The sequence below is a fragment of the Delphinus delphis genome, chromosome 2, assembly GCF_949987515.2.
Source record: "Delphinus delphis chromosome 2, mDelDel1.2, whole genome shotgun sequence".
Lineage (NCBI taxonomy): Eukaryota > Metazoa > Chordata > Mammalia > Artiodactyla > Delphinidae > Delphinus > Delphinus delphis.
The window spans coordinates 34,732,779-34,749,354 of NC_082684.1; the positions used below are offsets into that span (position 1 = coordinate 34,732,779).

The window sequence follows — 16,576 nt, forward strand, 5'->3', positions numbered from 1 at the left end:
TAAGGAAAAACCAGGCATCTCAAGTTAATGAATTTAGCACTTTTCTATGTATGGGAAGATGCAAGAGTCTGGGCTTAATGAAATTATTCCTTTGATATGCACCTTAACTACCTAGGGCCAGTACCCTAGTTTTTCCTCCATCCTGAGTTCCCCTCTGTGCACGACTAGGGGCATAGCTGCAGTGACTGATGTCTTTTCTTAAAAAATTAATTTACTTAATTTATTTATTTTTGGCTGCATTAAGACTTTGTTGCTGTGCGTGGGCTTCCTCTAGTTGTGGCGAGCGGGGGCTACTCTTCGTTGTGGTGCGTAGGCTTACTCATTGCGGTGGCTTGTCTTGTTGCAGAGCACGGGCTCTAGGCGCGAGGGCTTCAGTAGTTGTGGCATGCAGGCTCAGTAGTTGTGACTCACGGGCTTAGTTGCTCCATGGCATGTGGGATCTTCCCGGACCAGGGCTCAAACCTGTGTCCCCGGCATTGGGAGGTGGATTCTTAACCACTGCGCCACCAGGGAAGCCCAGTGACTGATGTCTTGATGGCCTCAACATCCTTTGTTTACTGAAATGTCAAGTGACATTCTTTGTCCACAGGGCAGACATACCTTTCCCTATCCTTCCCATTAAGAACAGCTAAAGGGCTTCCCTGGTGGCGCAGTGGTTGAGAGTCCACCCGCCGATGCAGGGGACACGGGTTCGTGCCCCGGTCCAGGAAGATCCTACATGCCGCGGAGCGGCTGGGCCCGTGAGCCATGGCCGCTGAGCCTGCGCGTCTGGAGCCTGTGCTCCGCAACGGGAGAGGCCACAACAGTGAGAAGCTCGCGTACCGCAAAAAAAAAAAAAAAAAAAAGAACAACTAAAATCCTTGGACATTTTATATGAAACAAACAAAAGAAGACTCTGAAAGATGGAGAGAAGGAGGCTGACTAGGGACCCTAGAAGGACACAGTGGTGAGTTCCCTGGGTTTTCTTTTTCCCTCGTATGTCCCAGACTGCATGCTGGAGAAGATGGCCTACAGAAACCTCTGTAGGGAATTGAAGAAATGCGCTACAGAAACCTGTTCTCTTTAGCCAAAAGACAAAATAAAGAGCAGCCTAGCAACACAGAAAACTTTTAGACAATAACTACTTTACTCCAGTGCAACACTACAGAAAAAAACTGCAGCCCCATCATCATCCCTGCCACAAAGGCCAAGGGGGGTAATCTAGACTTTCACCTTCGCCAGGCTGTAAAGAGGAGCCCCACCCTGCTGCTGGGGCGACATCAGAGAAGGCTGAGTGGTAATAGCTTCCGCTAGTGCCACCCTGTGGTGTCAGTGGAGAACGTGTGGGAAGCCTGGACTTCCACAGCCACCCAGAAGTTACAAGGAACGCCTCCCCACCAGGTGTCAATGGAGGCCAAGTGGGGAACCTGGACGCTGCCCCTACCTAGTGATGTGGTGGTGCCCTTCTACCTCTGCTGGAGCAGCATCAGTGTGTTAACAACCTGGGCCGCTGGACTCTTTAATCAATAGATATTGAGAAGAGACCAGACAAGAATTCCAGGCAAGGCTTGATTGGGGCTCATGCTGCAGCAGGAGGGAGTGAAAACAAGAGTCAGGTGCCCATGCTCGCTCCACAAGAGGAGCTGCTTGGGTCCTTAAAAGGGGTAAGAATGGGCACGTACGTGGGTTGGGCAGGAGGTGTAGATTAGGTGGTCTGCCCACACTCTTGGTGGTGCTGTGTGAAGGGATCATAAACAGTACCCAGCTTTTGCTCCTGGAACCTTAGAAGTGGCAGTTGGTTTGAGTTTTTTCTGTATCTTATTGTTCATAATTGCCCCAACTGCCCATGCATGCAGTTATTTTTAGTCCCTTATAGTTGCTTTGTATTCTGTTGCTTGAGGGGACATTTGTCCAGGTTCAAGCACTCCAGTAAAGGGTCCCAGGTCCCAGATCCCAGCCCATCTCAAGTGGAGACCTGCTATAACAGAAGATTTAAATAAGATACAAAATCTCATAATATTAAAAGTGCTCAGGTTTCTAGCTAAAGTCATTCATCAGAAAAATCTCCACTTGAAAGACAATAGACAATCAACAGATGCCAATACCAAGATGACATAGTTGTTAGAATTATCTGACCAGGATTTTAAGTAGCCATAATAAAAATGCTTCAACAAGCAATTACAAACACATTTAAAACAGCTGAAAAAATTGGGTCTCAGTAAAGAATAGAAGATATCAAAAATCACCACATGGAAATTTTAGAGCTGAAAAATATAATAACTAAAATTAAAAACTCAATGTATGGACTCAACAACAAAATGGAAGGACACAGGAAAGAATCAGTGAACTTGAAGATAGCATTCACTCAATATGACCAACAGAGAGAAAACAGACTGGAAAAAAAAATGAACAGAGCTTTAGGGACCTTGGGACTATAACAAAAAAATCTAATAATCGTTTCATTTGATCAGAAAGAGAGGAGAAAGAAGGTGAGGCTGGAAAAAAAAAAAAAGGTGAAGAAATAATGGCTGAAAGTTTCCCAAATTTGGCAAGACATAAACTTACATATGCAAGAAGGTGAGTAAATGCAAAATACGATTAACCCAAAGAAATTCGTGCCAAGATATATCATAGTCAAACTTCTGAAAACTAAAGACAAAAAATCTTGAAAGCAGTGGTGGAGAAACAATACCTTACTTAAAGGGGAAAAATAACTCACGTGACAGAGATTTCCCATCAGAAACCATGGAGGCCGGAAGGAAGCGGCACAATTTTCCAAGTGCTGAAAGAAAACTGTCAACCCAGAATTGTATATCCAGTGAAAACATTCTCCAGGAATGAAGGGGAAATCAAGAAATTGTCAGATGACGGAAAACTAAAAGAATCTGTCACCAGCTGACCTACCTTAAGAGAATGGGTAAAGGAAGTTCTCTGAGCAAAAAGAAAATGCTGAAAGAAGGAATCTTAGAACATCAAGAAGGAAGAACAATGGAAAGAGCAAAAATATGAGTAAACACATAGACTTTCTTTCTCCTCTTAAGTTTTCTAAGTTACATTTGATGGTTGAAGTGAAAATTATGCTACTGTCTGATGTGGGTCTCAATGAATGTAGAGGAAATATTAAGACAATTATAAATATGGAAGAGTAGAGGGAGGAATGCTTTCTACACTTCACTTGAACTGGTAAAATGTTGATATCAGTAGACTGTGATAGTGGTTGTGAGGTAATAGAAAATATATATATATATATATATATATATATATATATATATTTATATATTGGTCTCTGTGCCCCTGGTTCCTGGCACAGAGCTCCTAAAATCCTTGTAATTTCCTAAGTGATAAGAGCACGAAGAGCATCTTTTGTTCTAATATTTGGTCTTTGACTTGGCTCCTGACACAAAGTTCCTAAACACTTTGGGATTTCCTGGTTGACAGCAGTGTCTTATGTTCTAATGAGGTGACTCTTGGCGGGATCCTGGATGGCGGCTGATCACCAGAAAGACCAAGACATGATTAGAAGCTTGGGATTTTCACCTCCTATCCCCCCACCCCATTCTCCAGAGAGGGAAGACTGGCTGGAAATGGACATAATGGTTGATCATGCCTACATGATGAAGCCTCTATAAAAATTCCAAAAGTATGGGGTTTGGAGAGTGTCCAGATTGGTGAATCCTCCACATACTGGGAGGTTGATGCATGCCTACTCTACGGGGACAGAAACTCCTGCACTCAGGACCCTCCCAGACCTTGCCCTCTATATCTCTTCATCTGGCTATTCATCTGTATCATTTATCATATCCTTTATTAGATAATAAACTGGTAAACGTGTTTCCCTGAGTTTTGTGAGCTGTTCTAGCAAATAATTGAATCCAAGGGAGAGGAGGTCATGGGAACCTCTGACTTGTAGCCAAGAGGGGAGCAGTCTCATGGAACTGAGCCCTTAACTTGTGGGATCTGACACTGTCTCCAGGTAGACCGTGTCAGAATTGAGTTAAATTGTAGGATACCAAGCTGGTGTCACAGAGAATAATTGTCCTTGGTGTGCGACCCGCACCACCCCCCAGCTCCCGCCAACATTTGGTGTCAGACATGTTATAAGTGTGGTAGCAGGGTGAGAATAAAGGAGAAACACAGGAGAAGACTGAGTTTTTTTAAAAACAGTTTCATATATATAATGTAATACCTAGAGCCACCACTAAAAAAGCTACATAAAGAGGTATATCCACACTACATAGATAAGCCAAAATGGAACTCTAACCAAGATGAAATGTGTAATATTTACCTTTTGTATGCAAAGTAAATTATTTCTTGATCAGTTTCACAAACTTGCAACAAGCTTTTTAGTTCTTTTTGTTGGCTTTTTAAAAACTGAAGTATAATTGGCAATATTTATCTTTTTAAAAGGCTATTTATTTGGAATTTCTTTTCACTTAGATGGGCCTTTACTTTTACAAGTAAGTGGTCCTATAGAAGACCTACTCTCAGTTAACACAGTAGCAATAATCAGTAATGCTATATCATAAAAAAAGTAAATGGAATAAAAACTACAGTATAAGACAGTATTTTTAGAAAAACTACTCAATCTGTAAGTGTAAGTACTAAAAGAAAGCTCTAGAGAAGGGTTTTAAGAATCCAGCATGGGCCATAAAAATAAAAAGTTAACTGAATTCTTTGGCTAGATTTTTTTTCTTACTATTCATAGACACTCAGCTTCCAAGAAAAACTTCAGCAGTTGAAATAAGTACCCATTTTATCAAAAGTAGGTCAGATTAATCCTGTATATTGCCACCACAATGCTCAATGCATTCAAATATATTTCCTAGTTCTGTAGTCACAACTCTTTGGAAAGTGTATGCCCAGTTGTTCACCAATCATTTTTCTTTCCCCACTGGGCATACTGATAGACCATGTTTCCTGGCCTCCTTTGAAGTTAGGTACAGCCATGTTTATGAGTTCTGGCCAATGGAATGCGGGTTGAAGACTTGGCCTTAAAACCCTCCCATGCATGATCCTCCATGCTTGCCCCTCATCTGTTAGCCAGATGTAGAGGATCCAATGGAGGGGGCCCTGAGGAGGCCCCAAGGGATTGTGAAGCCACTAAATGGAAGGAGCCTGGGTCTCTGAATCACAACTTGGCAGAAATGATGGGTCATCTGACCACAAGCACCTAAGTGGAACTGTAGACAGACAATAAACCAACATTTATTGTGTTATGCCACTGACATTTTTTTAGTAGCAGTTAGCCTGCCTTGACAAATACAGAGTACATGTTTCTCATGCTTCCTTCCTCTGCTTCTCCACTGAATTCATGAGGGAATTAGCTGTGAGACTCCTTTAATGACCCTGCAAAAAGATATTACACCTCCTCGGAGAACCTTGCCAATTGCTAAGTCTAAGTTCTTTTCATCAGCCTGCCCTTCCTTGCTGTTATTTTCCACCGAATTTTTGAGGCTTGTGAATACTCTGAAGTCCAGCATTGAGAGACGAAAGAATCACTCCTTGCTGTGTTTACAGGGTCATGGGCATGAGAACTTGTTGCTTCATATCCCAGGCGGCATCTAAGTAAATAGCAAATACATAGATTTCCATTTCTACTGGGATGCCAAACTGCGTAATCGAGTTACCATGACACTGTGATCTGACAGAGCAAAGTGATTATAAAGACTTCAGAATTCTATTACCACACTATGTATCCCTAGAATGTGGTATTTAATATAATAATTTAATATTCAAAAAATTAAGTACTTTAAATATATTTAGGTGTCTTTTTTTCTTTCTATGACTCTAGAGTTGTGAAACTTCTGAGCCTGCACAGGTTCTTAACTTTTTTTGGTGCCACAGATCCTCTGTAAGTCCGGTAAACCTAATGGACCCCTTATCACAATAATGTTTTTAAATGAATAAAGTACATAGGATTTCAAAGAAAACCAACTGAATTAAAATACTGTTATCAAAATATTTAAAAAATGTCTTACGGTAATAGGTGTCTATTGACACATTAAATTAGAAGATCTAGTAGTTGGTCGAATAATTACTGCAATTTTGAAGTAGTGATGAGTGGAAATGACATTTTGAGATAATTATTGTGAGATAAAGATATCTGTGGTTTCTATCGGTGACAAAAATCACAAGTATTGCTAATACTAACTGGTTTGTTGCCTAATTCATAATCAAAAGAAATGTTAAATTTCAATTATAAGTTAATGAAACTAAAGATGAAACTCTGATTTTATCTGTGAAGTGCAAGTTAAGAACTCCAGGCCTGGTGGTTTCCCCAAAACATCAACCCTGTTTATCTCGGAGTAGTGGAAATACAGATGGTTTAAACATTTTCTTCTTTTCTGTATTTTTCAAATTTTCCACAATAAGCAAACATCACTTTTGCATGATATTTACAAAAACAAAAAGGGGTGTATTGCTTGGTAAGATTCAGGGTATAAAAATAAAATTGGAAAAACAACAATGCTTGAAGAAAATCCTTTAGGAAAAGTAAAAAAAGGAAAACAAAATCCTGGATGAAGATGGAGAAGCTGAACCTGACTTTCATCGGAACACAAAGTTGGTGAGGCCTTTATGCCATTTATCTTTATACACAAATTCTTTCATACACGATGCTGCCTCAGGGCTGAAGCACCATAACTCTTTTAACGGGCCACACAGGCACTCTTGGGCCACATCCCAAGTAAAAAGAAAAAGGGGAACCCACAGGTCACTAGTAGTCATGAGTTTAGTAATTTTATTATCCATCCATACCTTCTGCATCTTCCCCTCTTGCTAACCCTCCCAGCCAGGACTTGTCTGCCTTCTCAATGCTCTGCACAGTGGTCTGGGAGAGAAAACTAGACAGTGAAATCCAAACTCCCTACGGGCCCTACAAGACCCTCCTGGATCTGGCCCCTACCTACCTCCCCAACTTCCAACTGCATTCCCCATGCGTCGGCCTCTCTGACCTTTTGATTCCTCCAATAAGCCAAACTTGTTCCAGCCTCGGGGGCTTTGTCTTTCCTGGTCCTCCTTCCCAGCAATTTCCTCCTCCAGAGCATCCCGAGACCAGTCTTGGCTCCTTATCCTTGGGGCTCTGATGTCTTTCCCCAGAGACTTTCCTTACTTGCCCATTGAAAGTCCCCAAGCAGCCCCTGCACTTAAAACTAGCTGGCACGGGAATCAAAGAATGAATGAATGAATGAGTGAAATGAACGAATACCTGCGGACTGCCTCTTTGGGGCGTACTCTGGCTTGGAAATCAAACTCAGTTTGTAGAGCGAAAGCACGTTAATAGCGGTTTTAACCTGTCCGCTCAGACGTTGGCCCCCCCCACAAATCTCTGGAGGTCCGGGCGTGGAAAACCCAGAGAGCCTTGGGGGCTGTCGGCGCGAAACTGCGGCTGCGCGCAGCCTGGGGCGGGGCGTGGCCAACGCCGATGCGGGGAAGTGAGTCCAGAGCCGGCGAGAGGACGCTGGAGGGCGCGCTAGAGCGGCGCGGCCCGGCCTGGTGTGGGCGAGCCGGCCATGGAGGACGAGCAGAGCTTCTCAGATATTTGTGGCGGCCGCCTGGCCCTGCAGCGCCGCTTCTACTCCCCTTCCTGCCTGGAGTTCTGCCTCAGCTGCCCTCGGATCACCCTGCGTTCGCTCACCGCTGTCACCTGCAGCGTGTGGCTAGCGGCCTACGGACTCTTCACACTCTGCGAGGTAAGGCCTGCCGGCCTCTTCCCGCGATCTGAGTCGGGGTCTCGGGTTTCGAAGGGTCATTGGGGCCTTAGGGTCGAGCCCAGACCTCTCGCCGGACCCTCCTGCGATCGTGGGGCCTGGAGGGCGGAAACTCGCTGGTTCTGGGGACGCCATTCCGCTGCTGGACAGCTCTCTTCCTTACGTTTAGTGAAGTTTGTGCTCCTGTACTTTATCCCCCTCCTGGGTCGCTGCTCTGCTCCGTGGTTCCACCCAGCATACATCCAGTCCTTGCAGGACAGCCTAAAACTTTAACTTCCATGTACTCTCCGTAGTACATGCTCATAGTAATTCAGTTCCAAGGTCCTCATCCATAACTTTCACCTCTCAGAGGAATCACTGCTAACAATACCTTTTACAGTCTTCTAGAAACTGTCTTTGCCACCATAAATCACAAGAATTGTGTGCAAGTTAATTGTTTGATAGTTCTTCCTAATCTCTCTTTTTCAAGGCAATCTAACCCCCCCCCCAAATCCCTTCCCCAACTTCAAGTATTTTCTAAAGAATTGTGAAATTACGGAGAGGAGTGGTTTCTGTGCTCAATTTCCAGACTCATTCCTATTTTCTGAGCCTCAGTTTTCACATCTCTAAAATGGAATTAATATCTGCCACACCAGCTTCACAGCATTGTGAGGGTCACATGTAGTAGCATTGTGACAGCCCTAAAATAAAAGGAATCGTCCTAATTGCCCTTTTCAGGATGAATTTAGTTTCATATTTAGTGTCCTGTGTGGACTATATTATTTCAGGAGTGGTCTGACCAGAGCTGAAATACAGCAAGGCTATTTATTTCTATAATTTGGGTATTGTTTTCGATACTGCATCCATTTGCTTTTTTTTGCCATCAGAGCATATTTCAGAGCATGGTAATTTAGTAGTGTAGATATATGCAAAATATATGCCCTAATTTGTACCAAATTGTCTCTAAAAGTTTGTTCATAAGTCAGTCAAAATGGTTAAGTTGCCAAGACAGTCCTTCCTCCTCCCCCCAGAAAGATTTCATATATAAAATAGTTGAATATCAATACTAGCCTGAGCTCTGGTCAGGTAGTCATGTGAGGAGGAGGGAACAGGTATTTATTAAATGCCCACTGAGTGCCAACTGCTTTACTGAATGCCTCATCTCAACCTTAGAAGAAAACCAAGACTCAGAAAGAGTAATAACTTATCCGAAGTGATAAAGCTAGTAAATGGCGTACGGGGGCTTCAAACCCAGGGCTGTCTGACTCTGAAACCATTTTTTTCCCACTATACTATGATGTCTCCTCATTGCAGGGGGCTTGCTTAGGCAAAATTTTTAAATAGAGGTTTGTGTTTACGCCAGCTCCCTTTTGTACTCACCTCTCTCATCCTGGTATATCCCACTTACCCTCAACAAATGTCCAGGGCTCGGTAACCTTATCTTCCTTTAAACTCCACTGCAACACTTCTTAAGGGCTCTGTGTACCAAAATTTCTTATCTTTCCTCCTATTCAAAACTACTAATTACTGAATCTCAGCTAGGATGAGAAGAAATCTGATGAAGGAATTCATTAAAACATGTGGCTAAACTTCAACCCAAAACGAATATTGAACTGTCAGATAGAATTTCAGAAAGAAAAATGAAGTATAGAAAATGCAGGGGTAATGAAGTTTGGGGCAGGGATTACTTTATAGAAAAGCTGATATGGATCAAATCCCCTAAGTATATACTGTTCTTCATCCCTTCTTTCCTCCCAGTTTTTGAATTCACAGTTCTATTAGAATTCTAGGTTTTTACCTTACTTATTCCAACCTGGAATGTCCTTCCCCCTTCCTTTTCTCAGCTAAGTATATTTGTCAATAACCACCACCTCCTCTGCACCAGTTAAATCCTGCTTCCTTGGAAGTCTTCATAGGATATTCCTGTGTGCTTTAATGTCTCTCTTTCTGGCTTTCTCTCTCTCTCTTTTAATCCTGTCTTAGTCACTTCTAAGTCAGAATCATAGTATTCTCCAAAAGGATTTTATATATGTTAATCTTGCCTCTAATAAATCTGTAAGGGCCAGAACTGAATTTTATCTCTCTATTCTTCCATAATGCTTATTCAGTTCACACGATGTACAAGACACTGTACTAGATACTAGACATTTAATTAGCTCAAAGTAGATATTTCTGGGTCATCAGAGACCCAGCACATAGATTTCTCCATCCTTTATTTGTTAATCAACAAATAATTTCCTAGCACAGCGGTCAGCAAACTTCTTTTTAAAAGGTCGAATAGTAAATATTTTAGGCTTTCAGGTCTCCGTCTCAGATTCTTCTGTTTCTTTTTCTCTCTTTTTATCAACCCTTTAAAAAATGTAAAAAACATTCTTAGCTTAAGGTGGACCAGACAAACACATATCACAGGCCCAAATAGTTTTCAGACTCCTGATCTAACAGTTAACTATGTGTTATGTAGAAAGAAGTCGAAAGGTACCTTCAAGGAAAACCAGAGCTGGTCAGTAGTTAAAGCAGTAAACACAGATTTTATTCAGAAACTGTTGCAATGGGAGAAAAGAGACTTAAGTATTGAATTGGGCTCAATTCTAAATATAGCAGGGACCAGTGGAAATGTATAGCTAAGGAGCAGGGTCAGGGGTCAGTGGATGGAAAATTACTAAAAAGAAACATCAGGGGTAAAGGGGGATTCTGGGTAAATTGATTTGACAGGATTCTGGCTGAAGGCAGGCCACGGTGATTAGATACCAAGGGTGAGGGTCTTCTTTAAACTCGGCAAGATTCTTGCTACAACTTGTTGAACAATGCAGGCCCAACAAGAATGGACACCAAGGTCCAGCACTTAGAAGAGCTTGACTAGAGTTAGGTCAAAGAGAGTATCTTGTCAGTAACAAAAATTAATAAAACACTTCCTATGCTCAAGGAATGACAGTCATAAATTAGTGAGTCTCTTGATTCTAGATCATCGATGATTTTTTTTCTGTGTCATCCTTCTAAATAGCTTTTTGGAAAAAAAAGGGAAAACAGTGCCACATGAAAGCAACATACCTTGATGGAAAGACACACTTCAACTTCAGAAATGTTAAAAGATTGTAGATGTGTCTTAGAATCAAAGAAGTAAATACCATTTTGGGGGCCCTTAACACATCAGTCATTTCATCTAGTCAGTCAACCTTAACACATTAGTCAGTCACAACCCAAAACAACTAAAAGAGCCCTAAATAGTAAGATCTTTATTATTTAACAAAACAAGAAGTCAGGACGAAGGAGGGCTCTAGAGGGCTTAAGAGGCTCTGTTGATTTTACTTTTTTCATCTTACTGCTCTTCCACCCTTGATGTACTCTACCTGTCCTCAGCCTAGCTTTCCACATGGTTTGGCAGAGGCCACGTAGTTGGTTTTCAGGCATCAAAACCTCAGGATGAAGGGGCCTTCTCTTCCTTAGATCTCTTTTTTGAGATGGACTTAGTTTTCCAGAAACCCCTCCAGCCGACTTCCCCTCACATCTCATTGGCTAGAGTTGTGTCATAGGTCCATTTCTGAACCAATCATTGGCAGGAGTGGGAACCAATCATGATTCCCTCCAACTTCTATTAGGAAGGAGGAGCGGCTGTTGAGTATTATCTGCTACACTGTGCTAAGCATTTTATTACTCTCCAGTCTGCGATTTTCCTACATATCTTACTGATGGAGCATGAGAAGAAAAGATCTGAGTCCTTAAGTTGCAATTTTGGAAGAAAAATCTCTGAAAGCGGTGTGATGCGTATTTTGCTGATGGAGGTTCACCTCCCGAGACCTATCCATTTGTTGTCTGGATGTATTTTATCATATGCTTTCGTAGCACTACAGAGCCCAAGTAAAAGTAGTTTCCTCTTCCTCCGTGCATGTTCTTCCCATCTGTTCACCTCACAACAGAACAAAGGCTTTTTTCCACAGTGCCTGGAGTTGACGTATTAAATAGCAGAGCTATATGTGGAGGACCACTTGGTAACCTTACCGCCTGTGTCTGGCTCTCTTCAGAACAGCATGATCCTCTCTGCTGCCATCTTCATCACTCTCTTAGGCCTGCTTGGTTACCTCCATTTTGTGAAGATTGATCACGAGACCCTGTTAATCATTGATTCCCTTGGCATCCAGATGACCTCATCCTACGCCTCAGGCAAAGAAAGCACCACCTTCATTGAGATGGGCCAGGTGAACGATGTTGTCATTAATGAGGCTATTTACATGGTAAGTACTTAAGTCATTACAGGCCTCTCTGGATGAGGCAGCGCATGGGGTATGCCTGGATCTAAGCTGAGTCTTAATGCGTAAAGTAACTGATGTCACAGAATTAAACTTGAGGGCTCTCTGTTCCAGTACCTGTAGTGTTTTCTTTTTGGCTGACATGTCCTTAAGCCATAAAAGTGAAACTTGTATTGAAAACATATGTCCTTTATTTTTAAAGAGATACTATAGGTTTTTATGGATAGGGAGTCAGCATTTCATCTTTATTTTCTAGCCCTGCTTCAAAGTCATCTCTGCTTGTTGTTGTTTTGTCTTTTTTAATCTAAAGAATGAGAATATACTTCTCCCTCACTTCAAATGCATTCTTTTTCAAGTGTATGAAAAAGTTTTAAGCCTTCCCTTGAGAAAGAAAACTGAATTTTACTTAGATCTCTGCTATTTGGTTTATTTTCTTACAGCAGAAGGTGATTTACTACCTCTGCATTTTATTGAAGGATCCAATGGAACCACATGGGATATCCCAAGTAGTACCTCTCTTCCAGGTGAGCATAGAATACTTGTTTCTCCTGCAAAGAAATCCTCTACCTTTCCCCTCCTCTCTGCATATCCACGGCTTCTTATGTTCAGTAGGAATGTGAACTTCTGTTGTCAAGAGTATTTGAGGATACCTGAGGGGTATTTTTACTGAGAATTAGGATTTTAGTTATTTCAGAAATTCCTTTCTGAGGCAAATAAGGCTTTCAGAAATATTATGAATTTATACAAATTTTAGAGATAAAAACATATATATAGCAACTTCTGCCTGTAGGTCATCATTCATCTGCTTTGACTCCGTTAGTCTGCCAATATGCGATTTTACATAGATGCTATTGATCTATACAGACTTTTATACACTATTTTGTGTCTTGTTTTTTTATATATATACATTTATTTATCTATCTATTTATTTATTTATGGCTGAGTTGGGTCTTTGTTGCTGTGCGCGGGCTTTCTCTAGTTGCGGTGAGCGGGGGCTACTCTTCATTGTGGTGCGTCGGCTTCTCATTGTCGTGGCTTCTCTTGTTGCGGAGCACGGGCTCTAGGCGCGCAGGCTTCAGTAGTTGTGGCACGTGGGCTCAGTAGTTGTGGCTTGCAGGCTCTAGAGCTCAGGCTCAGTAGCTGTGGCACATGGGCTTAGTTGCTCCGCGGCATGTGGGATCTTCCCAGGCCAGGGCTCAAACCCGTGTCCCTTGCGTTGGCAGGCAGATTCTCAACCACTGCGCCACCAGGGAAGCCCCCTTGCTTTTTTAATATACATATTTTCATGCATTTACAAAGGCCATTATACTTATTATTTAAAATAATTATATCATGTCAAATATCAGTTTATTTAGCTACCTCATTTACTAGCTTTTGAAATCATGTTCAGATTATTTTTTGTTTTTTTCTTACAAAAAAACACTTATACAAAGACGCAGACCTACTAGAGAATGGACTTGAGGATACGGGGAGGGGGAAGGGTAAGCTGGGACAAAGTGAGAGAGTGGCATGGACATATATACACTACCAAATGTAAAATAGAGAGCTAGAGGGAAGCAGCCGCATGGCACAGGGAGATCAGCTCAGTGCTTTGTGACCACCTAGAGGGGTGGGATAGGGAGGGTGGGAGGGAGGGAGACACAAGAGGGAAGAGATATGGGGACATATGTACATGCATAACTGATTCACTTTGTTATAAAGCAGAAACTAACACACCATTGTACAGCAATTATACTCCAATAAAGATGTTAAAAAATTTTTAAAAAACACAAAACTTATACAAACATGATTATAATCAATTATTTTATAGGTATGTAAAGTATTTACGTATGCAGTTAACTCTGCCTCACTGCCCTTCCTTTTTCAAAGGATTTAAGGAAGCTAAGCTAAAATTCTTTTGCATTATAGTTCAAAATTATTTTATTAAAGCTTATGAATAGTTTCATAGATTTTAATCATGTTTGAGATTTGGCTCCAGAGATTGGACAACCTTACCATACTTTTGTGAATTTGTACTTGTTTTCCTGTAGTCTTGGCTAACAGTGGGTTTAGCTATTTTTTAGTTTAGTATGTAGGGAAAGGAATTTAGAGTTATTAAATTTGTGTCTCTTTAAATGACAAAGAGACTTTTCATATTTCCTTGTAAGTGCTACCTATCAGTATTTTCTGTTTTAAACTATCCATCTCCTCTATTAGTCAAGTAGATACTAGATAGTGATTATGCATTGTAACAATTTATATATTTTGGGTAGCAAACTGTTATGAAATATGCTTTCCCCATATATTTTTCCCATTCTGTGGCTTTTCTTTTCATTTGGTTGTATTATATTTCATTATACAAAATAATTTTCAATATTTACATATTAAACTGCCCTTCCTGTCTCTGGGAACTGTTTCGCAGCTTGTGATACTTCCCAAGAGGGTCTGTCCTTGTTACTCTTCTTGCTTTGTCTTAGGTGGAGGTCATGAAATTTAGATTAAAAACTGTCTTTCGAGCTCCTGCTTCCACAGTTCACAGGCTGGGATGTGGGCCTGGTTAGGGATTCCTCCTAGGAAAATGCTGTGAGGCCTGAACTTCTGCCTCTCTGAAGCCCACACCTGTACCATTTAGACTCCCTGGTCGTGGGTGAGAGATTGAGGTTGCACATGGACACAATACCACTAAGCACTTTACATTCATCTTGTTTCTGCATTTCTCCCCTTTGGAATTCAGAGTGCCAAGCCCCGGCTGGACTGCTTGATTGAAGTGTACAGAAGCTGCCAGGACATCCTGGCACACCAGAAAGCCACATCAACGAGCCCGTGAGTCCCAGCGTTTAGAAGGCCAGTATTGTTTTCCAGAGGAGATGACTCCTAAGCCACAGTGGCTGGTTTATTTTCTGTATTTTAAACCATCAAGTGGGCACAGTCCTAGGAACCAGTATGGATGCGGTGGATCTCAGAGCCGTAGAGCAGGTGCCTGGAAGCCTAACTTATTGTGCGATGTTGAGCAAAGTATTTATGTGTATTTTAGTGTTCCCCTTGTAAGATTTCGTTTACCACCTGAGGGGAGACCTCGAAACAGTATGTCAGGAGTAATGTTGATGAAGAGCACTTTGTGATATTCCTAAGCACGTTCAAGTTTACTTTTTGTTGAAATTTGTAGAGCAAGACAATGGGAAACTGACATCAGATCTCTTGAGAAAGATAATTTTCAACTGCACAGTACCCCTGTATAAAAGCTAAGAGAAAAAGCAAGCCCTTCAGGGGCTGGTCAGTAGGAAGAAATGTCCTACAAAAGACTAGTCTCTGTCCACCTAGCTCCTGTGTTCTGTACAGGGTTAATTTATGGTGATTCTCTTAATAAACAGATCTCCTTCCAAAACATACACAATTGCTTGGTTCAGACAGCTGCTTTTTATTGACAAACACGATCATGGCATTTCAGTCACGGGTGTCTAGCACATTAATACTCTTGTTACTCAGCATTGTCTATGGTTTCAAAAACTTCTTTTGCCAAGAGGGGTGAGATAAAAGGCCAGACAGAAATTTGACTTTGGTTTCCAGACATGTTAAAGAAGGATAAACATACATACTGTAGAAGCCTTTGTTTATAAGGCAGTTTCTTTTATATAAAATTAATAAACTAAGGGAGGATTCCTGAAGGGTTGGGAAGAAGACAGGGCGGGGGAAATAGCTTGACCCCCAAATTCAATATGAACACAGCTCCATTCTTGCTTACTTTTTCTTTGGGATTTTTTTTTTTTTTTTAACTCCTGGCCAGATGATAATTCCTTATTTGCCTTAGACACACTCAAGATATTACAAAACCAGAGCTGTAACTTCTGCCTTTTATACCAGCCCTGGAGGGGTTATTCAGGAGCCTGTGGGACATGTGACATGTGACTTGGTCGAGGTAGAAATGTCTCAGCTAAATCCCAAATGCTGGGGGAAAGGCAGGAACAGAAATGGGAGGCAGCTATGAAATTGCCAGCCTGGCAAGGTCAAGTTCGTTTAAAAAAGGTAGACACTCTGATGCGCTGCTTTTTTCATCATGCTTGTCAGTTTAATGGGTGAGAGAGGGGAAGCTTACAGCAGCTGAGGTGTTCAGATAAACTAGTTCCAGCCTTGCAGTTTTCACAGTGTGCAACACACACACACTTTGCTGGGGTTAAAGGCTTGGTTCTTGGATGCTATTGCTAAACCCATATAGTTTGTTTGGCACTTTATCGAAAAATGATAAGACTGCCTTAGAGCTATGAAATAAAACTCAGTTTCCTCAATGTTGGAAAATCAGAGTATAAATGAACTCTTTCGTCTTTTTTTTTTTTTTTTTTCCTGTTAAGGGAGGGTGGAGACAAGATCATCTCTGCATCCAACAGAAGGTCTCACTCGGGGATGGGGGCATATTGGCATCGTCAGGAAGACAAAAGGTGAAAGATACTTTCAACTGATGCTCTCAGGCTAGGACAGATAACGCATATGTGCGTCTGCCCTCAAACATTCCCAGCGCAAGTTCGCCAGAAGTCTTAAGGAGCAAATCCAGGCCCATGGGCCTGCAGGGGTGTCTTCTGTTTCTGACTCATCTTTGGTGGCCTCACAGAGCAGCAAAACGCAGAATGCATTTGCTTGGTTTTTCAAAGAGCAGGGGGACAAGCGACGACCACCTTCTCCTACAGTAGTAAG

General features: G+C 41.7%; 1 protein-coding gene across 1 annotated transcript; it reads left to right on the plus strand.

Moving 5' to 3' along the window:
* The first annotated feature begins 7,440 nt into the window (after positions 1-7,440).
* PIGH (phosphatidylinositol glycan anchor biosynthesis class H) lies at positions 7,441-15,939 on the plus strand. The gene is made up of 4 exons (XM_060004363.1): positions 7,441-7,670; positions 11,687-11,896; positions 12,352-12,435; positions 14,625-15,939. Exons 1-4 carry the CDS (start codon positions 7,491-7,493, stop codon positions 14,715-14,717), a joined length of 567 nt encoding a protein of 188 aa, XP_059860346.1. The 5' UTR covers positions 7,441-7,490; the 3' UTR covers positions 14,718-15,939.
* Positions 15,940-16,576: the final 637 nt, after the last annotated feature.